Source organism: Thalassophryne amazonica, chromosome 5 (genome assembly GCF_902500255.1).
Source record: "Thalassophryne amazonica chromosome 5, fThaAma1.1, whole genome shotgun sequence".
NCBI classification, from domain to species: Eukaryota; Metazoa; Chordata; class Actinopteri; order Batrachoidiformes; family Batrachoididae; genus Thalassophryne; species Thalassophryne amazonica.
The window spans coordinates 81,870,567-81,898,102 of record NC_047107.1 but is presented as its reverse complement, the minus strand read 5'-3'; the positions used below and the strand labels follow the sequence as shown (position 1 = coordinate 81,898,102).

Here is a 27,536-nt window from a genome sequence, read left to right as displayed (position 1 = left end):
CTACAATGACAAGCCGATCTTCATCTTTCCAGATCTCCCAGCCGAGGTGGTGAGGCAGCGCCAGGTCTTTGGGGATGTGCGTAAGCGTCTAATGGCTCGCGGCGCAAGGTGTGGATTCATCTATCCAGCCCGTCTCCACGTGTCTTTTGGATCGAAGTATTCTCTTCGCTGCACGACGCGGAGGTCTACGTGGGCACTCGGGAAGAAGGCTGATCTGTTAAGCTTGGTGTTTCGGAGGTGTGTTCTCAGGATTAAAGGTGACTTTTTTGGTACTTTCTTTGGACATTCGTTCTTATCCAGATGGCTCGGAGGGGCTCTATAGCGCGGTTGTTCCATCTATCCCTACGTGAATATGTGGGCTATGCATTCTCACTTTGTTTGGGAAAGTGGGAAGGAGGGAGGGGGGTATATGTTTTTATGTGTTCTTTTATTTTTGTGCTTCTTTAATGCGTAGTTACACTGCAATTTTCTTTTTGTGGGTTTATCCCTGAGTCATTAACACAGCAAGGTGGTTTATCAGTTTATCAGTTTATCAGTTTGGAATGTGCATGGTCTGGGACATGTGTTGAAAAGAGCTAAAGTTTTTTCGCATTTAAAATCATTATCTGCTGACATAGTTTACCTTCAAGAAACGCACATTAGACCAGCTAAAGAGCAATTGCTTAAATGCAGCTGGGCTAACCAGATTTTCCAATCTACCTTTTCAAGCAACGCGAGAGGGGTGGCAATTTTGATTAAAAGGACTGTACCTTTCAGGCATATTTCCACTGTCAAAGACCCGAATGGTCGTTTCCTTTTGGTAACCGGCTATATTCACTCATTTCATGGCACACTTTTAAATGTTTATGGCCCTAACTATGACAATCCCTCTTTTTTTCGTAAATGATTCCCAATCTGTCTGAGACCCATGTGATATTTGGTGGGGACTTTAATTGTGTGCTAGATGCACATTTCTATAAATCCTCTCAAATTTCTCATGTGATGGCCTCGTTCAATTCAATTGAAAACTTTAATGAGTGCGAACAACTTGGTTGATCTATGGAGATTATGTAATCCTACAGTAAGGGACTATTCATATTTTTCACAAGTACACAAATCTTACTCTAGAATACACTATTTCTTGTTAGATTCCAAATTGTTACCCTATGTAATCTCCACTAAATATCACAATATTCTTATTTCAGATCACTCCCCAACTTCAATAGTTTTAGATTTACACTTTTCTAAGCAGGCATGTAACAGGCGGTTTAATCCACATCTTTTGACTGAAAAATCTTTTCCACAGTTTATTGCGGATAAAATCTTAGAATTTATAGAGTCCAATGATAAAAATGATGTGTCTGACTCGGTGCTGTGGGAGACTTTTAAAGTAGTGTTAAGGGGGCATATTATATCATTTGAAGCTTCTTTAAAGAAGAGACGTCGACAGCGTTTGCTAGATATAGAAGCTAAGTTAGCAGAGCTTGAACAAGCACATAAGGCCTCTCCCGGCTCAACTGTCCTGCAGGATATCCTGAAGTTAAAATATGAGTATAATTCCATTCTATCAACCAAAGTAAGTGAACAACTCATCAGAATTAAACAAAAGCATTTTGAGCTTGGTGAGAAACCCAATAATCTTCTTTCACGACAATTGAGAGGAATCCAATCTAACAGGGCAATACATAAAATAAAATCTAAATCTGGGGAAATTATAATAGACCCTAAAGCTATTAATGACAGATTTAAAGAGTATTATGAAGAACTCTACAGGTCAAAATCCAAAGGAGGCATTTCAGCCTGGCTAGACAAGTGGGATCTCCCAATTTTAAATGATGCATCACGTAATGCTTTGAATGCTGAAATCACCATTCAGGAAATAGTATCAGCAATTAAATCCATTCCCAATGCCAAGGCTGCAGGTCAGGATGGCTTTGGCATTGAAATTTACAAAAAGAAATGCTGAAAAAATTGCCCCTTTGTTACTTAGGATGTTTAAGCATTCATTTCAAACTAAGGAATTCCCAAGAACATTATATGATGCCAACATTTCATTATTACTGAAGGAAGGGAAGGATGAAATGGAACCTTCATCCTACCGCCCCATTTCCTTATTAAATACCGATTTGAAAATATTTACTAAGTTATTGGCAAATAGATTAAATAACCACATTAGCTCAATCATTCATCCTGATCAGACTGGGTTTGTACCTAATAGGTTTTCTTTTTTTAACATTAGGAGATTAATGAACATCATGTATCATCGACATTGGCAAACTCAAAAAGTCGCAGCTGTTATGTGTCGACGCGGGTTGAGGAGCGGACCTGCGTCAGACGGAACCCAGCGCTACAAATAACCAGAAAAGCGGTTCCAAAAACAATATATTTATTTCACCCGCTGTGCATAAAAAGTGTAAAAACAAAAATAGCGTCCTTCTGGTGGAGTGACTGTTGGCACGCTCTCCAGCGCCCACAAGGATCAAAGCCCGGCGCTCCTGGACCCACTACCACCGCCAAACACCCCCCAGGTGGACACGACAAACTGACTCTCTGTGAAGCAAAGAAGAGGTGAGGTAAGTCAGCAGTTACAACAATAACTTTCAAAAGACACACGCTATCAGCAACACATTCAGGTCTGTATCTTTTTTAACTTTATGCAAATGAGCAGCTTCTCACAACAGGTGTAGGATCACTTATCCGCACGCCACAGCAGTGAGAAGCAAGCTGCACAATTCTCATCACAATTCAAGTATACTGTGTAACAAAACACCAAGTTACTATCAACAATTAGTCAAACACTTAATCACCTTTGATGTGTGCTGACAGCATGTGTCCTCACCCTTCCTTGCTTCACGGGCTCGATGTGTCAAACCCAGGCGTGGTCCTCAGCGTCTCACAAACGAACATCACAAGGTTGAGTTCCCGGCAGTTCTGCTTGAATCACACATGACTTAAATGCAGAACGCCATCCAATTATCTGCTTCAGCTGAAAGTCTTTAAGGTTGAATGTGAGCACCAGTCACAGGTGCTGCACATGATGTTGATGAGGGTGAAGGATTCTTCAGCCAGCACCTTCTCCACAGACAAATCAGTTTCCATGCCACCTGAAGAGCAAAGAAAAGAAAAGAACACCAAAATATCCAGCCACACCCCCCAACACACAACAGTACCCCCCCATCAACGGGAAGCCTCCCGGCGACCGAACAGACCAGGCCCGAGAACAGCACCTCCCTCCGGGGTCCACGTCAGGAAGCAGACAGCACCACGCTCCCAAGGTCCACCACAGACAGCAGGACAGGCACCGCAGCTGGAAGGCCGGCTGGCATCAACAAAAGCCCCAAAACATTCCCCAGTACCATTCAACACATAGGAAAAAACACAAAACCCACCCAAAACCTCCCCAGGGGACCGTCCCATCAAACCCCGGGAAGAAAAGAAAAACACCCAAACGCAAAAACCCAACACAGCCCCACAAACACAATACAAACATAAATGCATAAAAGAAAAATAACAAACAACCCCCCCAGAACGACCTGCAGAGCCCAACCCCCCCCCAGAAGGCCTTTACCGCCAGTTCCAGGAGGAACAGCCAGAACCAGAATCCCACACAGGTCCCCAGGTATACATGGAGCAAACGGCGCCCCCCAGAGGACCGTACCATCAACCCCAGGAGGTACCCTCCCCACAACCCCGGAACCCCAGACCCGGTCACACTTGGCTAGTTGGCCCCAAGCCAATTCCCCCCCCCCCCCCCCCCCCCAGAGGACCGTCCCATCAACCCTGGAGGTGGAACCCGGAAGGAAACAGAACAAAATCAAAAATCAACCCCCGGAGGACTACCAAAAACAACCCCGGGGGGATATAAAACGACCGTAAACCCTGTTACCCTCCCGGCACCCCGAAAGACCCCGGGTCCCTCCCAGAGCCCCTCGGCGGCTCAACTTTGGCGAACGGCTCAAAACATTAAGCCGGAGAAGGGAATAGGAAAAAACTAACCCAGCTCCAACCCCAAGGCGCAGCGGAGAACCGGAAACACGTCCGGTGCCCCAACTCGACCATACCCCAGCCTCTCGGGAGGGGTGGAACTACCGAAATGGCGAACGGCAACAGATCGGCCCACCCCTCCGACTGAGGTAAGTCTCCGCTGCACCACACCCCGGCAACACCAATGACGAACGGTACAAAGGCTCACCGAGGCTGGAGTGGAACCGGGCCCTAACCAAACCAAGAAAAACGCCTCTAACACCCCCCCCCAGGTGCAGAGGTCTTCTGAGAATGCTCAGTGTGACCAACCTGCACCACCCCACAACCCACAAGACAAACGGTCTTGGGGCAAGTGAGGTTGGGGTTAGGGTTGTAGAGTAATAAAAAACAACAAAATAAAACGACCCAACAACCCAAACAGAAAATACCTAAAAACACATAAAAATTAACAATGACGTGAGCCCAGGCGGACTTCTAACCGCCTAACAGTCACTCCACCAGATACGCCTCTGACTCCCCATACAATTCTAACCCCTATTTAAAGAAAACAAAACATTTACCCGTGCTAGATTTTTTTTTTTTTTTTTTTTTTTTAATGTGTGTTATTTTGCCTGTCCCAGAACACTTGGAGATACGTCACCATTATTTCTCTTGACGCTTACATGTCGGGGCAATACAGTAATCTCTGCTCGTCCGAGCTGCATGGGCTCGTCAACAGGAGGAGCCAGAGGTCCCGTCGGAGGAGCTTCAGTGGGGCGAAGAAGAGGTGGCCCAGATCTGTGTCGGGGAAAGCCCCGAGACGAAAAAACCCGCTCTGATGGGCATCCTCTCTCGCGTCCATGCTCCTTCATCCGATCATCTAGACGAATCACCAACGATATTAGCTCATCGAAATCGTTTAGCTCGTCACGGACTGCCGGCTCGTCTTTTAATGACTCATTTAACCCATCTACAAACATTCCTCGTAAAGCTGCGGCGCTCCAACCTGACTGAGCAGAAACCAGAGAACATTGCATCACCGCACAAGGCTCCAGACGACAAACAATCGGTTCGGACGCCGAATCTCTGGGTGACGGAGTTATTTGCACTAGTATCGATGATGCCGCAATCATCGATACTAGTGCAGATCGTTCCGCTTCCTGGAGCAGCAGGAAGTGGAACGGCTTGCGCTGCAAGCTCCGTAACACGGGCATCTGTTTGTTTAATTTGGTTTGCGAGATGCTGTAATTGCTCCCATATTTTCTCCAAGTGTTCTTGAACTTTTTCGGCAAAAGGAACCGCTTCTGCCGCTGGGTCCATTATGGAATGGCCGGGAACTACTGTTATGTGTCGATGCGGGTTGAGGAGCGGACCTGCGTCAGACGGAACCCAGCGCTACAAATAACCAGAAAAGCAGTTCCAAAAACAATATATTTATTTCACCCGCTGTGCATAAAAAGTGTAAAAACAAAAATAGCGTCCTTCTGGTGGAGTGACTCTCCAGCGCCCGCAAGGATCAAAGCCCGGCGCTCCTGGACCCACTACCACCGCCAAACACCCCCCAGGTGGATACGACAAACTGACTCTCTGTGAAGCAAAGAAGAGGTGAGGTAAGTCAGCAGTTACAACAATAACTTTCAAAAGACACACGCTATCAGCAACACATTCAGGTCTGTATCTTTTTTAACTTTATGCAAATGAGCAGCTTCTCACAACAGGTGGAGGATCACTTATCCGCACGCCACAGCAGTGAGAAGCAAGCTGCACAATTCTCATCACAATTCAAGTATACTGTGTAACAAAACACCAAGTTACTATCAACAATTAGTCAAACACTTAATCACCTTTGATGTGTGCTGACAGCATGTGTCCTCACCCTTCCTTGCTTCATGGGCTCGATGTGTCAAACCCAGGCGCGGTCTTCAGCGTCTCACAAACGAACATCACAAGGTCGAGTTCCCGGCAGTTCTGCTTGAATCACACATGACTTAAATGCAGAACGCCATCCAATTATCTGCTTCAGCTGAAAGTCTTTAAGGTTGCATGTGAGCACCATTCACAGGTGCTGCACATGATGTTGATGAGGGTGAAGGATTCTTCAGCCAGCACCTTCTCCACAGACAAATCAGTTTCCATGCCACCTGAAGAGCAAAGAAAAGAAAAGAACACCAAAATATCCAGCCACACCCCCCAACACACAACAGCAGCTTTATGTTTAGACGCAGAAAAGGCGTTTGATCAGGTGGAATGGGCCTATATGGTGGTAGTATTAGAAAGATTTGGTCTGGGTGACCAGTTTATCTCCTGGGTGAAGTTATTATATAGGCATCCATCAGCTTCCATTTTTATCAATCAATCAATCAATTTTATTTATATAGTGCCAAATCACAACAAACAGTTGCCCCAAGGCGCTTTATATTGTAAGGCAAGGCCATACAATAATTACATAAAATCCCCAACGGTCAAAACGACCCCCTGTGAGCAAGCACTTGGCAACAGTGGGAAGGAAGAACTCCCTTTTAACAGGAAGAAACCTCCAGCAGAACCAGGCTCAGGGAGGGGCAGTCTTCTGCTGGGCCTGGTTGGGGCTGAGGGAGAGAACCAGGAAAAAGACATGCTGTGGAGGGGAGCAGAGATCAATCACTAATGATTAAATGCAGAGTGGTGCATACAGAGCAAAAAGAGAAAGAAACACTCAGTGCATCATGGGAACCCCCCAGCAGTCTAAGTCTATAGCAGCATAACTAAGGGATGGTTCAGGGTCACCTGATCCAGCCCTAACTATAAGCTTTCGCAAAAAGGAAAGTTTTAAGCCTAATCTTAAAAGTAGAGAGGGTGTCTGTCTCCCTGATCTGAATTGGGAGCTGGTTCCACAGGAGAGGAGCCTGAAAGCTGAAGGCTCTGCCTCCCATTCTACTCTTACAAACCTTAGGAACTACAAGTAAGCCTGCAGTCTGAGAGCGAAGCGCTCTATTGGGGTGATATGGTACTATGAGGTCCCTAAGATAAGATGGGACCTGATTATTCAAAACCTTATAAGTAAGAAGAAGAATTTTAAATTCTATTCTAGAATTAACAGGAAGCCAATGAAGAGCGGCCAATATGGGTAAGATATGCTCTCTCCTTCTAGTCCCCGTTAGTACTCTAGCTGCAGCATTTTGAATTAACTGAAGGCTTTTCAGGGAACTTTTAGGACAACCTGATAATAATGAATTACAATAGTCCAGCCTAGAGGAAATAAATGCATGAATTAGTTTTTCAGCATCACTCTGAGACAAGACCTTTCTAATTTTAGAGATATTGCGTAAATGCAAAAAAGCAGTCCTACATATTTGTTTAATATGCGCTTTGAATGACATATCCTGATCAAAAATGACTCCAAGATTTCTCACAGTATTACTAGAGGTCAGGGTAATGCCATCCAGAGTAAGGATCTGGTTAGACACCATGTTTCTAAGATTTGTGGGGCCAAGTACAATAACTTCAGTTTTATCTGAGTTTAAAAGCAGGAAATTAGAGGTCATCCATGTCTTTATGTCTGTAAGACAATCCTGCAGTTTAGCTAATTGGTGTGTGTCCTCTGGCTTCATGGATAGATAAAGCTGGGTATCAATCAATCAGTCAATCAACTTTTTTCTTATATAGCGCCAAATCACAACAAACAGTTGCCCCAAGGCGCTCCATATTGTAAGGCAAGGCCATACAATAATTATGAAAAACCCCAACGGTCAAAACGACCCCATAAAAACGACTCCATAATTAACCTTAGTCTGTGAAGATTCCCCATTTACATGAACAAATTGTAATCTATTAGATAAATATGATTCAAACCACCGCAGCGCAGTGCCTTTAATACCTATGGCACTTTACTAACCAAGAACAATCAGCACCTTTCCCTTTGCATCAGGGTACTCATCAGGGTTGTCCCCTAATCCCCCTGCTTTTTGTAATTGCAATTGAGCCCCCCATAGCGATTAGGAACAGTCCCTCCGTTAACCCAGTCCAGTTAGGTAGAGTTGATCATTCCATATCACTGTATGCTGATGATGTGGTTATCTTTTTATCTAATCCTGAAAGCTCAGTTCCAGCTTTATTAGAATTGGTAAAATCTTTTGGGGAAATTTCTGGCTATACCATTAATTGGCAGAAAAGTGAATTTATGGTTCTGGGGACTGATCTTGACGTAGATTTTTTAGAAAATCTCCCTTTTAAAAAAACGGACCAGTTAAAATATCTAGGTGTTACCTTGCCAAAAAATCCTAAGTTAATTTTTAAGTATAATTATCTTGATAAGATTGAAAAATTAAAGCAGGATATTGAGAAATGGAGAAGCCTTCCTATTTCTATGGTAGGTCGCATAAATGCAATAAAAATGGTCTCACTTCCAAAATTTTTGTACATTTTCCAAAACTTGCCCATTTACTTGACAAAGCAATTCTTTAAATCGATAGATTCAATAATTCTTCCTTTCATTTGGGGCTATAAAGCCCACAGAATAACTAAGGCTCATTTATGTAAGCCCAAATCAATGGGGGAGCTAGGTTTGCCCAACTTTCAACATTACTATTGGGCGGCACTCTGCCGCACGTTGGTCTACTGGCAAACGGAGTACACATTGGACTCAATGCCTGACATTCCTCCTTGGGTGGCCATTGAAAGTGAAGAGGTTGAAAATAGTTCTCTCCCTGCCCTCCTTTTTTTTGCCTCCTAGTCCAAATATTAAGGTGCACAATTTTGTTGTCTCAAACTGTATAAAAATGCTCAGTCAAATTAGGAAAAAATATTCCTTACCAAATACAAATATTCATACACCGATATCACGTAACCACACTTTCCCCCCATCCTTGTTAGATGCCTCGTTTGACAATTGGAAGGAAAATGGAATTGTTTCTCTTAGGGATTTATATGTTGCTAGACAGTTTGCCTCCTTTGCTCAACTAAAAGATAAGTTCTCTCTGCCTGCAACGCATTTTTTTCGATATCTGCAAGTTAAGAACTTTGTTCGCCAGAATATCCCTGAATTTGAGTCCTTACCTGAGGAGGTGCCAATTTATAAGCTTCTCTCGAGTTCACCTGAATCCAAAAGGTTGGTGTCTGGGTTTGTTAATCTCTTTTTAGTTCAGTGTAACTCTTTACCCTTGAAAAATGCATGGGAAGGGGAGCTGGGCTTACAGATAGAGGACGAGGAATGGGAGGAGAGCCTGAACAAAATCTGGTCCTGCTCTATAAATGCAAGGCATCAATTAATTCAGTTTAAAATTTTGCACAGGCTGCACTACTCTAAGACTACATTGCACAAAATTTTTCCTTCCACCTCTCCTTTATGTGACCGTTGTAAATGTGCGGAGGGCTCTCTGACCCATTTATTTTGGTCTTGCACAAAACTGCATAATTTTTGGCTAGAAGTTTTTCAGTGGTTTGAAGGTATGTATGAGTGCTGTTTAACCCCAGATCCCAAAGTAGCATTGTTTGGGTTATCTCGATCTCTTCTGTGCCTCAGCTCCTCTGAACGATACACAATTGAATATGGTATGATTATAGCAAAAAAGATTATATTAACTTTATGGAAAACTGATACGGTACCCCAATTCAAAATGTGGTTGTCTGAAATCATAAACATCTTGCATATGGAAAAGATCCGGTATTCCCTTCAGGATAAAGCGGGTAAATTTATCAAGATTTGGCAACCTTTTCTGGACTATTTAGGAAAACATAGAACTGTTTCATAGCAGCTGTTCAAGATGCCACCGAAAAATACGCATACATGTTCATATTTCTCTGTCTTAAGAGAAAAAACGTGTAGCAGTGTAACAATGTTGGTCCTTTTTTTTTTTTTTTTTTTTTTGTGTGTGTATGTGATTTGATTTCTGTCGCTTTGTTTGTTCGTTTGTTTGGTATACTTGACAGGAACATTTGGGGGTTCCTTACTGTTCAGTTGTTATTACTGTTTGTTCACCTTGTATATAAATTTGCAAAACTTTAATAAATACATTTGGTAAAAAAAAAAAAAATTGTTTGAATCAAACCATTGTTTAAATTTCTTTAATTCCTTCTCCATCATACCCAAAAGCTGTCCCAAATGACCCCCACTACAAAATAGTTGTATCATCAGCAAACAAAATCCAAGTCAGGGACTTAGAAACCAAACATATATCATAGATATACAAAAGAAAGCTTACATCAGGATCCGTGATGGAAATGTAAAGGTATCTACTGATAAACTCCAGCTCAGCCATAACTGGAAGTACCAGCAGAACAATGGATCCGAAACAAGGTAGTGAATAAATGGTTCAAGAATGTCAATGTCCTAGAATGGCCAAGAACTGACTCAGATTGAGGCTTTCACCAAGGAAGAGTGGGCCAACATTCCACAGGGGACATGCAGGAAGCTTGAACAAGAATAGTCTACAAGCAATTATTTAAAAAAAACAAAGGTTATGCTATTGGCTATTAAAGAAAGATACTGGACTTGGTAAACCTCGGGTATGAATAATTTTGAACATGGTATTTTTTTGAAGATCCATGAATAAAATACCCCTGAAATGAAGAATTTCTTGAATTGTGTATTATTTTTATTCTTTCACTTGTTGGTCACATGTAAGTCATAAGCAAACTTGCCAAAATGCATTCATTTAATCATAATAATGATTAAAAAAAAAAAAAAAATCACAAAGTTAGCAGGGGTATGAATAGTTTTTTCTGTGTGTATGTGTGTGTGTATATGTATCTCTCGCTCTCTCTCTCACACACACACACAAAAACTACCATTCTGTATGTTCTGTACATAGCTTTTTTAAGCGTTCCTTTTTGTTTTATTATAAAACAAAAGAATTCAGGAGTATAAAACTTTTATACTCCTGAATTCTTTTCTGATTATGCGGTTGTGACAAGTGAATTTCCCCAGCGTGGGATCAATAAAGTCTTATCTCTTATTCCGTAACTTGAACTTTAAGGATAATCATCAGCGTAAATGCTGAGTGGCGTGCATGCTATTTGTGTACCTTGAACAAATCTAGTATGCATGCTCACTCAAAACTACAGTGGCTTATTTCATAAGTTGACCATAAAAGCGTTGTTTGAATTTCAACACCTTTTGTGCATTTCAGATAAACCTCGATCCATTTAACAGAAAATGATTTACAAGGTCACTAAGCAGTGCGCTTACATATTGTAAATAAAGCCTGTTCTGCAAGCACAAAAAACTCTAATTTGGTTCAACTTTCCCATATTGCACACAATATTCAGCTGGAGGTCTTATCCACAGCAGACAGCAAGTGGTATGGATGTAAATTAGCATGAATCAACAGCTCGTACGCCTGCTCCATCTCCTGTAGTGACATCAGCAGGGAAGTGGAATATGGCTGAAATTACTGTACTGCTGATTTCATGGTTAAAAAAAGATATTCTAATTGTTTTCAATGAGAGGACACTAGTATGATCTGTGGAAAATTGAAAAAATAATACTTAAAATTTTGATTTCTGCAGTGGTAACCATAAAGCGGATGTTGATTTATCATTGACAATTAAGAACTTGGTTTTAGATCACGAACACTTGTGTGACATGACAAAGAAATTATACCGTAAAAAGTTAACTTTTTAAGAAACGAGAGGTAAGCGGTCAGTGTGCTTTCCATCTCGAACAGAAGGTCCTTGGTTCAAGGCCACCTGTGCCCCATTTTCCATGTACATCTGGAGTTGTGTCATGAAACCAGCCCAGTCTCATGCTTTTTCATGCCCCTCTCATGAAAAGTGCCCCACTTTCATGACTTTTTTTAAAAAAACTATTTATCATCCTCCCCCTTCTAACTCTAACCACAACCATAATGAAGTGTCTGCTTTCCCCTACTCCGCCCCATAGTTCTTGCCTCCCTCACAAAAAAATGGCCTATTTTTATGACGGTATCATGAACCCATAGGTTTACTTTTTGTAATGCCATCACAAACTGCCGGGTTACTGAAGTAAAACGACATGATGCTTGGGTTCCTTCACTGGGGATTGAGGTTTACTGACCTTGGCGCCACAGATGTTGTTGTCTTTGTGTAATCAACAAATGCCTGGATCAGAGGATCAGATGGTGCAGTTTGTCAACTAAGAACAAGAAACTGCGGCTTTAGTGTGGACACTAGCTCACCAGCAGTGATGCCGGTAACGCGTTACTCTAATCTGACCACTTTTTTTAGTAACGAGTAATCTAACGTGTTAATCTTTCCAAATCAGTAATCAGATTAAAGTTACTTCTCCACGTCACTGTGCGTTACTATTATTTTTGCATTGTGGGTCGATAGCAGCATTAAACTTGGTCCGTGGGCAGGAGGTCGGGGTTCGACTGAACTGCCCACTTTAAGCGAACTGTGAGCTTTTCATCTGCAGTTTTCTGCAGCAGCTATGACTCGTCTTCACCTCTTAAAGCACGGTGACAACAGCACACCTGTACTGAACTTTACAAAGACATTTTTATGCCTTTTTTCTCCTTTATTTAGAATTCTGAGCTGAGCTGCTCCGTATCTGCTGCTAAAAACAGCTGATCCTCTGCGACGTGTCAACAACTAACACTATTTTCCACTCAAATGCACCTAAACTCTCTTTCTGAGGACCACATGATGTGAAAATACAATAAAACTTTCTTACCTGTAAATCTGGTCATGTTTTCTGCATAAATAAATGTTATCCATTCTTTGTGCTCAAACGCCAAAGCAGGGGTGAATCCAGATGGAATGGGGGCGTGGGGCAAGGATGTGCCCCCCTCCCCCACAACACCCCTAGATTAAAGGTCCAGTTTTGAAGCCTTTTTTTTAACTACAACTACTAATATTACTTAAAATAATAATACTTTTGACAAGTAAAATGTTTAGAGAGAATTTAAATGTTAGAAAAATGTTAGAAAGAATTTAATAGTTACATTTATAAACAATGTAGGTTAGAAATTGCAAGTTTTACTGTTACAGTGCTGTCATCAGTTAACTATGAGGTCAAGAAAGAGGTCTTTATTTTACTTTTTAGAAAACAAGTATTTATTTTCATTGAAGTCAAGAAAGGGTGACTATAAAGTGAGTTTTGGCAAAACAAGTATCATTGTCATGTTGAGGTGGCAGAGGGTTGGTGTCGGCAGCTGGGGAAAGTAAAAAAGTAACTAGTAATCTATCTTAGTTACTTTTCCAATTGAGTAATCAGTAAAGCAACTAAGTTACTTTTTCAAGGAGTAATCAGTAATTGGATTACTTTTTCAAAGTAACTGTGGCAACATTGCTCACCAGAATTCTACAATGGAAAATGGTGCTTGGTCTGATGAGTTGCTGTTCCTGCTGTGACATTCAGATGGTCATAATTTGGCATAACGGTGATTCTTTAACTACGGCAGTATTGGCCTTGTAAATGTAATTTCCACCACACCATTGCCTTACAATATAAAGCGCCTTGGGGCAACTGTTTGTTGTGATTTGGCGCTATATACATGTGCTCTGATGTCACTGTTTATCTCCATAGAAACTACCCAAACAATCTTTCATACAAACTGTTTAAAGGGACATTACAGTGTTGTGGTGGAAATTACGGCAATAGTGTGGGACAACTACATTTTGTTTAAAAAAATCACAACAGTTGTATGACATTGAATACCCCAATTATGTTTTGATTATTTTACTGATATTTTATTCAGAGATATTTTAAAACATTAGAAAAAACATTTTTTTACCATTCATTTTTATCATTGAAGATCAAAAGTCTGGGTGTGGGACAAGCACAAAACTGCAATATTTGCATATAATGATGCTGAAAAAAGGTGAAAAAGTCATCATAGACTACTAGAACAAATTTCTTAAAACACTTTCGTTGTCAAGATAACTATAAAAGTGTGAAATTTCCCCTTTTTTTCTGTTTTTCATACAATATGATCAAAGGACATAAGTGCCCGTAGTCTAAGAATCACCCATAAACAGCACGAAGGCAACAATTCAGACTGCTGCTGGCGGTCTTATTGTGTGGCAACTGTGTGACAATATCAAGACCATATTGACCAAAACCTCTGAGGAACATTTCCAGCACCTTGTCAGCTCTATGCCATGAAGAAAAAGGGGGTTGCAACTCAAGACTGACGGTATACATTAGGCATGAAAACTTATTTGTTTGTCCCCCTGTTTTGCCATTAAGACATTGTGAGATGTCTGATTGTGTGGTGAGATTTTGGCAACTTCAGACATGATGCTGTAAACATGAGAATGCTGTGACATTTAAATAATCACCAGTTGAAGTATATCATAAAATTCCATGTCTTGATTTTAAAAGTAAGAATTTTCAAAATTCAGAATTACTTGTTCATGAAGTATGAGTGATCCTTCATTTACAAACTGAATCATGCAGCCTGCAATACTTCCTGTTAACAAGAAGAAAAATAATATTGAGCAATTACTTTCAGGAAAAGGAAAAAAATATAAAAAAAATTCAAAACATCCATTCTCCTAGCAACATAGGACTGCCTCTTAGTTGAACCCGACATTGTTTTTCAGTTCAGATCTGTACAGCTTTAGATTCTAATCTAATACATGACAGCATAAATGTTTGGACCGTAGGTTCATGGCAGAATGGCATTTTGGAAATACTGATTAGTCTCCTACAAAGTAACACAAACTAGTTCACAATTATCAGTTTTCTTTTAATAACCAAATTCCACATACAAAATTTCAAAAGTAAGAAAAGTAACAAGAATTTGGCAAACAAGTTGAACCTTATTTCTTTTTAAAGTTGTAAAAATGTGTTAATTTTTAAAGCATTAAGACTATTTTAAAAGCAATGGATGATTTTCAAGTTGCTGCTAGAGCATTGCCTACGCACAAACGAGATGACATCACAACTCTTTCTGGTAAGGAAGATGTGGTTTGCCGCTTTTCTTTATGTATGACAACATTGCTTTTCGTCCCACACATGGACAAGTCAGGTTCAGCTCATCGGATCTTTAGTTACTGATCCGTTCAGATATTGTCAATGTTCGTGCAAGAAGTCAGACTTGGGAGGTTGGACGAAGTTGGACTACAACAGAATGCTGACGGTACGGGAACTACGCAAACGACGAGGAACTGTCAAGACAGAAAGCAAAACGGAATACAGATGAATTGAGGTTGTCGTCGGGATTCGTTCACATTTTTCAACAGTTTGAAAATTCTGACAAAGCGCCAGCTGCAGGAACAAAGCTGGGCAATGGTTAAAAGATTTCTACGAAAGTCAACCCAAGTCCAGATTTCTTTTGTTGTTTTAGCTTCTGTGTTTTTCTTTAGTGCAGTGTGACTGCGGCTTTACATCAACATTCACACCACTGCAGCACTAATTCTCCTTCCTTGTAGGTTAACAACAACAAAATAATGTACCGTACGTTGTGGAATTTGCCTCCAGTGGCCACTTCACTCCCTGGAAATCTGACAGCTGAGCTGTTGTTTCTAATGATGCCTGACTCGCGAGCGAGCGGCTCCCTAACCAGAAGTCTCAGTTTCAAGATGCTAGCGCAACTTGAAAATTAACCATTAAACAATGACTGCATGATAGTTTGTTTGCTCCACGTTGTGGTTTGCACTGGTATGTCAGTTTTGACGCAATTGATTTCATGTGCTGCTGTGACTTTCTCGTGTCATTTGAAAATAAATATATCCAGCCTCCCTAGTACTGAAAAGTTTCAACAATGTAATCTGCACTTTTTGTTTTATGATTTTGTAAATTCCAAAGGGAAACAAAACCCATGAATCACACACTTGGACAAATTACATACCTCTTCAGATGTTCTTAAAGTTACAAAATTGCAATTGAAACAAAAGGACTGAAAACATGAATAATAATAAACACACACATTCTGTTAAATACTTGTTGCTAATCAGCCTGGTTATAAAATGACGACAGCAGTCACAAATGTATTATGTTTATTTTTGCTTCTTTTGTCCTGAGACAGATGAGAGTTCTTCTTCACTCCTTGCAAGTCGTCAGGAGTTTGTCTTATCGACAGCTGCCAAAACCGGCCTGGCGAGGTCTGTGTAGTGCAGTGATGCGCCTGGTGCAGTTTCATTGTCATGGCGACGAAGGATCAGTCAGAGTGGGAGTGGAGCACAGCGATGGGCTTGGCGTGGTGGATCTGACAGCGTTTGACCCCTCCATGCCCTCTACAATGAGAGGCCTTCTGGAGCTTGGAGACAAGGGCCTGGAATGTGCGCAGAGGTATCAAAGCCACATCACCCATCAGTCCATCATCTGCCAGTGTCTGTTTCTCTGCAGCTCTCATTTGCCTCAGGATTACACTCATCATCATTTCCTTATGGCCATTAACCCTCTAAACATCCTTTTTTCCCCACAGTGAATATCATCTTCTGGAAGATGAGGGTAGAAGATTGATGTCATGTGTTGAACATCATTGGTCATGTTTTAAAAAAACAAAACTTTATTTTAGTGACCTGAAATCATCAATCCATTTGACTGAATAATGTTGTTCATTCATAAACATAATTTCATTAACTTCCTCTTCTTGAAATACTTCTTTCTAATGCATCACTTTTTCAGAGATTAAAGTTTTCCAGTAATTTCTGGAATTCCTTTATTTAGTTATTTTATTGGCAGGTCAAGGTATTTTTCTGGAAAATAGAGAACAGTTCTCAGTTTACGACAGCGGTGTAACAGATTATAGCTGATCCGTGCACCCCCCCACCCCCCAGTTTATAATTGCCATAAGAGTTATTTGTGCCATGGCGACTTGTTTCTAAAGTGATAACTACAGTAATTTCGAGGCATTCGCGGTGGTGTGAGTGGAGGTTAAAGCAGTGGCGCGAGCATTTTGTTCAGTCGTGAACACAGTTGGCCAAAAACAGCCTCGTGCGGCACTTCAGTGATGTGATTCTGTGGAATGCAGGTTTTCTGCATACATTTCCCCTAAAGCCTCATTGATAAATCCGCTGTGCGTCCTTTTGACAAACAGATAAAAACTCTCACCAAATCCAATAAAGCAGGGTTAGAGAAATATTTTTTGCGCCTACTGGTCAGGACCAGTAGCACTAATTTTGTAACTGGTAGTGGCCCCAGGTATTTGGAAGCTCAGAGCCTCCGACGGCGAGCCTCAGTGTAGCATTAATCATCACATCAGGCGCATGTATTCAATCGATATTGTATTTGTAAATCTATAGCATAATAGAACGTAGGCAGGCATATTTGACTCTCCATTTTTTTTTTTTTTTTGAAAATGGAGCCCCTGTCACACATAGCAAGAATGTGCTGGAAGCACACCCGATACGGCAAATATTGCCATAACCCGACGCGGTTGGGAGGAAAAGAGGCGTGGTCTGCAGTGTTGGAGCGTAGACAGACCTGCCTTGTCCACACCTGTCAGATCACATCCAGAGCGTATGTAGACGACACAGACTGGTGTCAGATGGCCATAAAAGGTGCTGCAGACTATCCGATCTCCAAATTTCTGGATGGCAAACACAGACCGGAGCGCTGTACTCCTCCCTTTGCATAGGACCTGTACTGGACATCAAAGAACAACCAACGTGTGGGTGATTCTTAGACTACGGGCACTTATTATGTCCTTTGATCATATTGTATGAAAAACAGAAAAAAGGGGAAATTTCACACTTTTATAGTTATCTTTACAATGAAAGTGTTTTAAGAAATTTGTTCTAGTAGTCTATGATGACTTTTTCCACCTTTTTTCAGCATCATTATATGCAAATATTGCCATTTTGTGCTTGTCCCACACCCAGACTTTTGATCTTCAATGATAAAAATGAATGGTAAAAAACGTTTTTTCTAATGTTTTAAAATATCTCTGAATAAAATATCAGCAAAATAATCAAAACATAATTGGGGTATTCAATGTCATACAACTGTTGTGATTTTTTTTTTAAACAAAATGTAGTTGTCCCACACTATTGCCGTAATTTCCACAACACTGTAATGTCCCTTTAAACAGTTTGTATGAAAGATTGTTTGGGTAGTTTCTATGGAGATAAACAGTGACATCAGAGGACATGTATATAGCGCCAAATCACAACAAACAGTTGCCCCAAGGCGCTTTATATTGTAAGGCAGTGGTGTGGTGGAAATTACATTTACAAGGCCAATAGTGCCCGTAGTTAAAGAATCACCCATGCACTGGACTCACCATATATGTCCATCCCTGTGGTCACCCACTCCCATTCAATCACTCTTTCGCTCGTCCTCTTTTCCCCAGGCTCACTGACCTCATGTGTATGTGTGCGTAAAAGTGCTGACATGAGGAAATGACCGCTCAGTGTGTGTGTGTTTTCATAATAAGATGCTGCGTGTGCGCGCACATGCACGCATGTGCTCAGCTGGCAGTCAAAGGACACCTTTACTTAAAGTTTGCAGTGAGCTTTCCCACTATATTCGTGGCAGCAAACTTACTTTCTCCCCCCACAACGCAACTCTACATCTGGTTGGATTATCCGATGGGATTTATGTTTATCCTCATTTCCATTATTCTACCATAGGCTGTGTGGTCTTGGCTCCTGGCGCATTGCGCTGCAGAATGCTCCTGGACGCGAGATTCATGTTTCATATGTTGTCATGGCGACACAGTTCCACGTCCTATGTCCGACAGAATTAAATGTGATCAAGCAATAATTTGTTTATTACAGTGGTGAGATCTGTTCAGCTCTGAGCCTCTGACGTGAGGTGCGACAGCGTGCAAACTGCCCGCCAGCTGCTGTGGTGTCGCAGATCTGATGGGCACAATATTTCACATTATTTATGTTGCCCATGGGGAGGAATATTATCCGTACTGTAAGGTCTATTATGGATACAACAGCCTGTCCAGCTCTGCAGCGCCATGCGCTGCGTGACACATTGACCCACAGTGGATACGGTGCTTTTGGTTTGTTTGCACAGTGTTCATTTTAATGTGATGATGGAATTCATCCTGTTTTTTTCCTCCTCCTCAGTAATCTCCAGATGGCTCAGCTATTTAAGGCGCAAGTTTGAAAGAAAAACAAAAAAACAAAAAAAACAACAACATTGGACTTGTGAACACTTTTAATCACAAGACTGACAAGATTTTTAACTAGACATCAATCAATCAATCAATTTTTTTATATAGCGCCAAATCACAACAAACAGTTGCCCCAAGGCGCTTTATATTGTAAGGTAAGGCCATACAATAATTATGTAAAACCCCAACGGTCAAAACGACCCCCTGTGAGCAAGCACTTGGCTACAGTGGGAAGGAAAAACTCCCTTTTAACAGGAAGAAACCTCCAGCAGAACCAGGCTCAGGGAGGGGCAGTCTTCTGCTGGGACTGGTTGGGGCTGAGGGAGAGAACCAGGAAAAAGACATGCTGTGGAGGGGAGCAGAGATCGATCACTAATGATTAAATGCAGAGTGGTGCATACAGAGCAAAAAGAGAAAGAAACAATGCATCATGGGAACCCCCCAGCAGTCTACGTCTATAGCAGCATAACTAAGGGATGGTTCAGGGTCACCTGATCCAGCCCTAACTATAAGCTTTAGCAAAAAGGAAAGTTTTAAGCCTAATCTTAAAAGTAGAGAGGGTGTCTGTCTCCCTGATCTGAATTGGGAGCTGGTTCCACAGGAGAGGAGCCTGAAAGCTGAAGGCTCTGCCTCCCATTCTACTCTTACAAACCCTAGGAACTACAAGTAAGCCTGCAGTCTGAGAGCGAAGCGCTCTATTGGGGTGATATGGTACTACGAGGTCCCTAAGATAAGATGGGACCTGATTATTCAAAACCTTATAAGTAAGAAGAAGAATTTTAAATTCTATTCTAGAATTAACAGGAAGCCAATGAAGAGAGGCCAATATGGGTGAGATATGCTCTCTCCTTCTAGTCCCCGTCAGTACTCTAGCTGCAGCATTTTGAATTAACTGAAGGCTTTTTAGGGAACTTTTAGGACAACCTGATAATAATGAATTACAATAGTCCAGCCTAGAGGAAATAAATGCATGAATTCGTTTTTCAGCATCACTCTGAGACAAGACCTTTCTGATTTTAGAGATATTGCGTAAATGCAAAAAAGCAGTCCTACATATTTCTTTAATATGCGCTTTGAATGACATATCCTGATCAAAAATGACTCCAAGATTTCTCACAATATTACTAGAGCTCAGGGTAATGCCATCCAGAGTAAGGATCTGGTTAGACACCATGTTTCTAAGATTTGTGGGGCCAAGTACAATAACTTCAGTTTTATCTGAGTTTAAAAGCAGGAAATTAGAGGTCATCCATGTCTTTATGTCTGTAAGACAATCCTGCAGTTTAGCTAATTGGTGTGTGTCCTCTGGGTTCATGGATAGATAAAGCTGGGTATCATCTGCGTAACAATGAAAATTTAAGCAATACCGTCTAATAATGCTGCCTAAGGGAAGCATGTATAAAGTGAATAAAATTGGTCCTAGCACAGAACCTTGTGGAACTCCATAATTAACTTTAGTCTGTGAAGGAGATTCCCCATTTACATGAACAAATTGTAATCTATTAGACAAATATGATTCAAACCACCGCAACGCAGTGCCTTTAATACCTATGGCATGCTCTAATCTCTGTAATAAAATTTTATGGTCAACAGTATCAAAAGCAGCACTGAGGTCTAACAGAACAAGCACAGAGATGAGTCCACTGTCTGAGGCCATAAGAAGATCATTTGTAACCTTCACTAATGCTGTTTCTGTACTATGATGAATTCTAAAACCTGACTGAAACTCTTCAAATAGACCATTCCTCTGCAGATGATCAGTTAGCTGTTTTACAACTACCCTTTCAAGAATTTTTGAGAGAAAAGGAAGGTTGGAGATTGGCCTATAATTAGCTAAGATAGCTGGGTCAAGTGATGGCTTTTTAAGTAATGGTTTAATTACTGCCACCTTAAAAGCCTGTGGTACATAGCCAACTAACAAAGATAGATTGATCATATTTAAGATCGAAGCATTAAATAATGGTAGGGCTTCCTTGAGCAGCCTGGTAGGAATGGGGTCTAATAAACATGTTGATGGTTTGGATGAAGTAACTAATGAAAATAACTCAGACAGAACAATCGGAGAGAAAGAGTCTAACCAAAAACCGGCATCACTGAAAGCAGCCAAAGATAACGATACGTCTTTGGGATGGTTATGAGTAATTTTTTTCTCTAATAGTTAAAATTTTGTTAGCAAAGAAAGTCATGAAGTCATTACTAGTTAAAGTTAATGGAATACTCAGCTCAATAGAGCTCTGACTCTTTGTCAGCCTGGCTACAGTGCTGAAAAGAAACCTGGGGTTGTTCTTATTTTCTTCAATTAGTGATGAGTAGAAAGATGTCCTAGCTTTACGGAGGGCTTTTTTTATAGAGCAACAGACTCTTTTTCCAGGCTAAGTGAAGATCTTCTAAATTAGTGAGACGCCATTTCCTCTCCAGCTTACGGGTTATCTGCTTTAAGCTACGAGTTTGTGAGTTATACCACGGAGTCAGGCACTTCTGATTTAAAGCTCTCTTTTTCAGAGGAGCTACAGCATCCAAAGTTGTCTTCAATGAGGATGTAAAACTATTGACGAGATACTCTATCTCACTTACAGAGTTTAGGTAGCTACTCTGCACTGTGTTGGTATATGGCATTAGAGAACATAAAGAAGGAATCATATCCTTAAACCTAGTTACAGCGCTTTCTGAAAGACTTCTAGTGTAATGAAACTTATTCCCCACTGCTGGGTAGTCCATCAGAGTAAATGTAAATGTTATTAAGAAATGATCAGACAGAAGGGAGTTTTCAGGGAATACTGTTAATTCTTCTATTTCCATACCATAAGTCAGAACAAGATCTAAGATATGATTAAAGTGGTGGGTGGACTCATTTACTTTTTGAGCAAAGCCAATAGAGTCTAATAATAGATTAAATGCAGTGTTGAGGCTGTCATTCTCAGCATCTGTGTGGATGTTAAAATTGCCCACTATAATTATCTTATCTGAGCTAAGCACTAAGTCAGACAAAAGGTCTGAAAATTCACAGAGAAACTCACAGTAACGACCAGGTGGACGATAGATAATAACAAATAAAACTGGTTTTTGGGACTTCCAATTTGGATGGACAAGACTAAGAGTCAAGCTTCATCAGTCTAGCAGGGGAAATGATCTACTAGACATAGGCCAAAAATTACTGGTCTGTGACCTCGATACCAGTGGATTTGTCTACCCCTGAAAGGCAGGGTTTTTTTAGTCAGTTAAATTTGAATTACCAAAAAAGTGTGCCCTTCCTCAGTCTGCGAGGATCAGTGTTTTATCAACACACTGCTTCACTTCAGATACACAATTCGCCCTATCGAGGTTTCAAATCTCAAAATTTCAGAGTTCACCACTCTGCGAGATGTCAATAACTTTGACAGTGGCATTGAAGGGCGATTCTTTAACTACGGGCACTATTGGCCTTGTAAATGTAATTTCCACCACACCATTGCCTTACAATATAAAGCGCCTTGGGGCAACTGTTTGTTGTGATTTGGCGCTATATACATGTGCTCTGATGTCACTGTTTATCTCCATAGAAACTACCCAAACAATCTTTCACAGAAACTGTTTAAAGGGACATTACAGTGTTGTGGTGGAAATTACGGCAATAGTGTGGGACAACTACATTTTGTTTAAGAAAATCACAACAGTTGTATGACATTGAATACCCCAATTATGTTTTGATTATTTCACTGATATTTTATTCAGAGATATTTTAAAACATTAGAAAAAACGTTTTTTTACCATTCATTTTTATCATTGAAGAGCAAAAGTCTGGATGTGGGACAAGCACAAAAGGCAATATTTGCATATAATGATGCTGAAAAAAAGGTGAAAAAGTCATCATAGAGTACTAGAACAAATTTCTTAAAACACTTTCATTGTAAAGATAACTATAAAAATGTGAAATTTCCCCATTTTTGTTTTTCATACAATATGATCAAAGGACATAATAAGTGCCCGTAGTCTAAGAATCACCCTGAAAAACACTGATAAGGCTCCAATTTAATCACTGCACATGAACAACAGCATTAACATCGCAAGGTAAAAACCCTTTGTATATTGTGCTTAAAACGTTTGTGAATATATTATCTCGGTTTATAGATGTTATTACTGTGTTTGTTTTATGTAAACATGTGAGAAGCTCAGGTTGTTTATCTGTTATTTACAGTGGGAATTGCCGTGAGCCATGATCACTTCCTGTTCATGTCATTGTGGGGGAAAGTGAAGTTTGCTCTTTAATTCCCTGCTTATTGTCTTTTACAACACTGTTTGTCCTGTTTTTTCCAGAGTAGGTGTTAATCCCCAAAACTCTTGATCTTGATTGCAAACCCTATCACTGCAAAAAATGATTTTTTTTTTTAATTGTTTTATTTTTGGCGTGGGGGTGGGGATCACAACACCCAGCGAGATCTCGCTTCTGGTGTCAAGCGCCTGACCTCGCTGGGTGTGTCCCGCTCCAGGGACAGTGTCAGGTGAGGTGTTTGACTGGGACAGTCCACCTGTCAAACGGTAACAAAGGCATCAAACTCAGGGAGGAGAGAAACCTCTTCCTGTGGTAAACGGCTCAATAATCTTAAGAGAAACGTAGAAAAACAAACACTAGTTTCTAACCTCAGGAAGATAGACAACGATCTATAACCTTATTTTTATCCATATGAGTCATCCTCTGAGCTGGAAAAATATTTGCCTAAATGAGTAGACAGCGGAGACACGGAAGCTTAGGGACCATCTACAAAGTGCAAAAACAAGACATCAGAAAAATATTCAATAAACTCAGGTGTGGTGTCACCAAAATCACTGAACACATCAGTGGACTCCTGCTGGTTCATGTGGCTGTTCTGCAGCTCGCACTGGTAGTTTACCGTCTCAGTGGTTTTTGATTGAACTCTTACATAAAACCCTCTATAGAGGAACCTCCCTGTGCTGCTGGAGTTGGTTTTTGTTCAGCCAAAATTAAATCGCACCAAGAGCCGTCAGATATGATGTGCTGCACTGACTTTACCTGCCATAAAGACATTACAAATGAGCATGATGAAATAAGTTATATAATGAAGTCATTTTCTGTAATGATTAAAGATATGTAAGGTTAATAAGTGTTTACTTTCTGAAGACATCCTGTAAATTGTTGTGAAAGAGAGTAACTGACACACAGATGTTCTCATTCTGCTGTTCTTGTTTATACACATCTCACAAAGAATATGGTCAAATCCTTGTATTCATATCCGTCACAGATGTACCATTGTGTTGTAAAAGACAATAAGCGATGGCAAAAAAATTCAGTAAAGTTATAACCGTATTTCCTTGAGATTAATATATTTGAGCTACAGAATGACAACACCTGCATACTCAGTCCGTTGTTGTATGTGCATCTATGAGAGGTACAAATACTCAGAATTGATCAAACATTTGGCCCTATTTCTCTGAGGGTTTTATTTTTTCACTGATTTTGAACTGAACATGTTCACAAACATTTGCTGCCAAAGTGCACCAGAATGCACCACAGAGCATGCAGATTTAAAAAAAAAAAAAAAAAAAATCACACGGTCAAAGTGCATCTCCCACAAATATCTACAACAGAAAGTTTTGTTTTTCCAAACCTCATCACTGTTTATACAATAAATGCATTTTTGATCAACTTCTTTAATTTCCATCATCGTCGTCATATTCTATACCATCATCGTTCTTTACAAATGGTGAATTTCAGTGTTCCTCCTCAGAGCCTTGTCGTCTGGTCAGTGTGTGGTGCAGCAGTCGGACATCAGGTTGCTGTCTCCGGTGTTGTCTCCAGACAAGGTGGTATGTGTGGGGCTGAACTACCGCGACCACTGCTTGGAGCAGAACGCCCCAATCCCGAAAGAACCCATCATTTTCAGCAAGTTCCCCAGTGCCATCACAGGGCCGTATGATGACATCACTCTCCCGTCAGACAGCAAGGTGAGAGAGCCTGTGTAGCAGCTTGCTCTGCTGTGTTTGGCTCCTCCCACTCTCTCCCTACCATATGCGACTCTTTCTGGCCGCCATCACTCCTGCACTAATGCGTAAATATAGGAGGGAGTTTTGTTCTTATTATACGTGTATGTCAGTGTAGGAGTTCCAGAAAATTTGGAGTGTTGCAGCCTAGTCGGGTTCTGCACTGAATTAAAAAACAAATCAAAATGCGGAAACAAAGTCTCACACGCACTGACAAGTGAAGCATTTTGTGGATTACATCATCAGCACCAGGGCCAGTGCTAGCCATTTGGGTGCCCTAAACACAAATGCTTTGTGGTGCCCCCTCGGAATGAACAATAATTCAGAATTTGTTATTTCCAAAACAATGTCTCAATACTCAAATTAATACTGAGTTATTATTTTAATAATAATTTATCAGTGTTTTGAAAACGGCGCAAATAATTTTTGACCTCGCAGGGTCATTTCCTCGACCCTGCGAGGAAATGACAGTCGCACTTCCCCACGATCCTCAGCCGCTGGTTACCACCTGACTGCTGCAGTTCTCCGTGCGCCCTCCCAACATAATACCAGCCAAAACACAGCGCAATGACATCACCTCCAAAATGTTTGAAAGGGAAAGGGAAAATGCAATCCGATCCTCTTATTTATTTTTCTTAAATGTCAAAAGTTTAAGCAGTTTCCCTTAATGCAGGGAAAAACATGCAAGTCTCTTCGGTTTGTGCAAAAAGAGAGAGAGAGGGAGAGAGAGAGTGAAAGAAGTCTGAGGTAGAAGAGGTGCAGAGATCACCACTTTGTGAAGAATAAAAGTTAAACAGGCGCACTGGGAGACGTGTTTACCACAATCGCACTGACAGATCGAGTCCAGATTCAACAACAACAAAACAAACAAAAAAACCCTCTACTGCTTCTCTATTTCATTCACAGGAGATAACGGAGACAGGCGCACGTTTTTATCCATTTCTGATTATGCCGATCCAGAAGCTTGATTTTTTTTTGGTGTCCCCAGGCAGTTTGGTGCCCTATGCGCAGTGCATGATGCACGTGTGCAGAACAACGGCACTGATCAGCACTACAGTTACTGACAAAGGCAACATTTGCACGCTTGTCACTGTGGTCATGGAGCAGATTCCCTGACAGTTCCCAGTATTATCCAAAGATCACACAGATTTAACAGTAATTTATCCTCTGGTCAGTCCACTTTGTGATGACACTAAAAGAAAACCCACTAGATCTGCATGGGATATAGATCACCTTTTCTAAAGCAGTGGTCTCCAACTGATTCTAGAAAGAGTGCCAAGAGTTTACAGTAAATCAAACTCTTGACACAGACTCCTCCAGGTGAATTCACAGATTCATAGATCCTGTGTTCAAAAACTTGAATACAGTAGCTTTAATTTGTAAGCAGCAGAGCGCTCTGTCTGCCACCTTAACACTGTGAGACAGTATAAACTTTTTTCATTACGTTTTTTAATTGGATTATAGCTCGTCATTTACATTGGATGAATTTTCTCTGTAGTACATTTTTATTTTTGACTCATCCTACTACGTGTTGTGCCATACTGCCATCAGTATTTTGTCAATTTTAAGTTTTTGATTTTTTTTTTGCGTAAATAACAGCTTGTCATGAAGCATCACTGTGTACAGATTATAATCATGAGCAGCGTTGCTATTCTCCTGGGGCGAGTCACAGATTTGCAGTGGCCTTGCATTGCTCTGAGGGGGGGCACTTTTTTTAGGCCAGAAGTGTAAAATCCTATTTAATCGAGGGTTTCTCTCCCTGGATATTTAAAAAATTAAACTATTGAATATGCAATTGTAACATAGTTTTAGATGGAAAGAGCATATTGGGCTACTGATTAGGATTTTAAAAACTTAAAAACGTCCTTTATGCACCAAATGTATGTATAGGCTAAAAATTCTATAAAGTATTTATTATTGTTACCAGCAGGACAAACAACTCGTACCCAACGTGAGATATCTGCAAGTGAAATTCACCAGTTTTTCTCACTCTCTTCTAAGAGTGAAGTCTCCATGATCGTTCATTAAAGAAATGCCGTATATAAATCTTTTAGTTTAGCTTAGATTTTTTTCACTTCTCATTCTTTCACAGCTAGGTCCAGTAAACAAACTCTGCACCTATTATTTTCGTTTTATGTTTCCGTTTTACTCAGATCATTTCATGAACCAATCAAATTATTCACAATTCTTTTAGTAAAAAATACATAAAGCATGGTGTGTTTATCAATATAATTATCAATCATCTATATTGGAAATTTGTACAAATTGTAATCTGGCAGCTTCATTTTTTTTTTTTTTTTTGTGGTTGGTAGGTGAGTGACAGGCTCATTGGTCCAGGGTGGTCCCAACTGAGTGACTATTCAGCGAACATCCCATCTGAAATTTTACAGCAATTCATATATGATGTCAGATCTGTAATAAGTTGGTGTTGTCTTAAATGCAGCTGCAGCTTGGTCTGGTCTCATACGTGAACAGTGATTCAACACAAATGTGGATCTGTACAATTTAGCTTTTCGGTTCCTAATTTGGGATTAAAAAAGTAAGGCAACAAATTCTATTTATTTTCCTAAACTTTCTGGATGGAGTGATGCAGCTGTTGTACACCGTCCTCTCTAGTGCCCCTCACAGACAGAGCAGGCTGAC

General features: G+C 40.7%; 1 protein-coding gene across 2 annotated transcripts in view; it reads left to right on the top strand.

The window, feature by feature from the left end:
* Positions 1-27,536, top strand: part of fahd2a (fumarylacetoacetate hydrolase domain containing 2A) — a 67,070-nt gene that overhangs the window by 23,777 nt on the left and 15,757 nt on the right. The window contains exons 2-3 of one of the 2 annotated variants that reach the window (XM_034170672.1): positions 15,873-16,135; positions 24,641-24,857. In XM_034170672.1, the coding sequence (XP_034026563.1) occupies positions 15,873-16,135; positions 24,641-24,857 (480 nt within the window). The remainder of the gene's footprint in view (positions 1-15,872; positions 16,136-24,640; positions 24,858-27,536) is intronic. The other variant, XM_034170673.1, reaches the window with a different exon arrangement.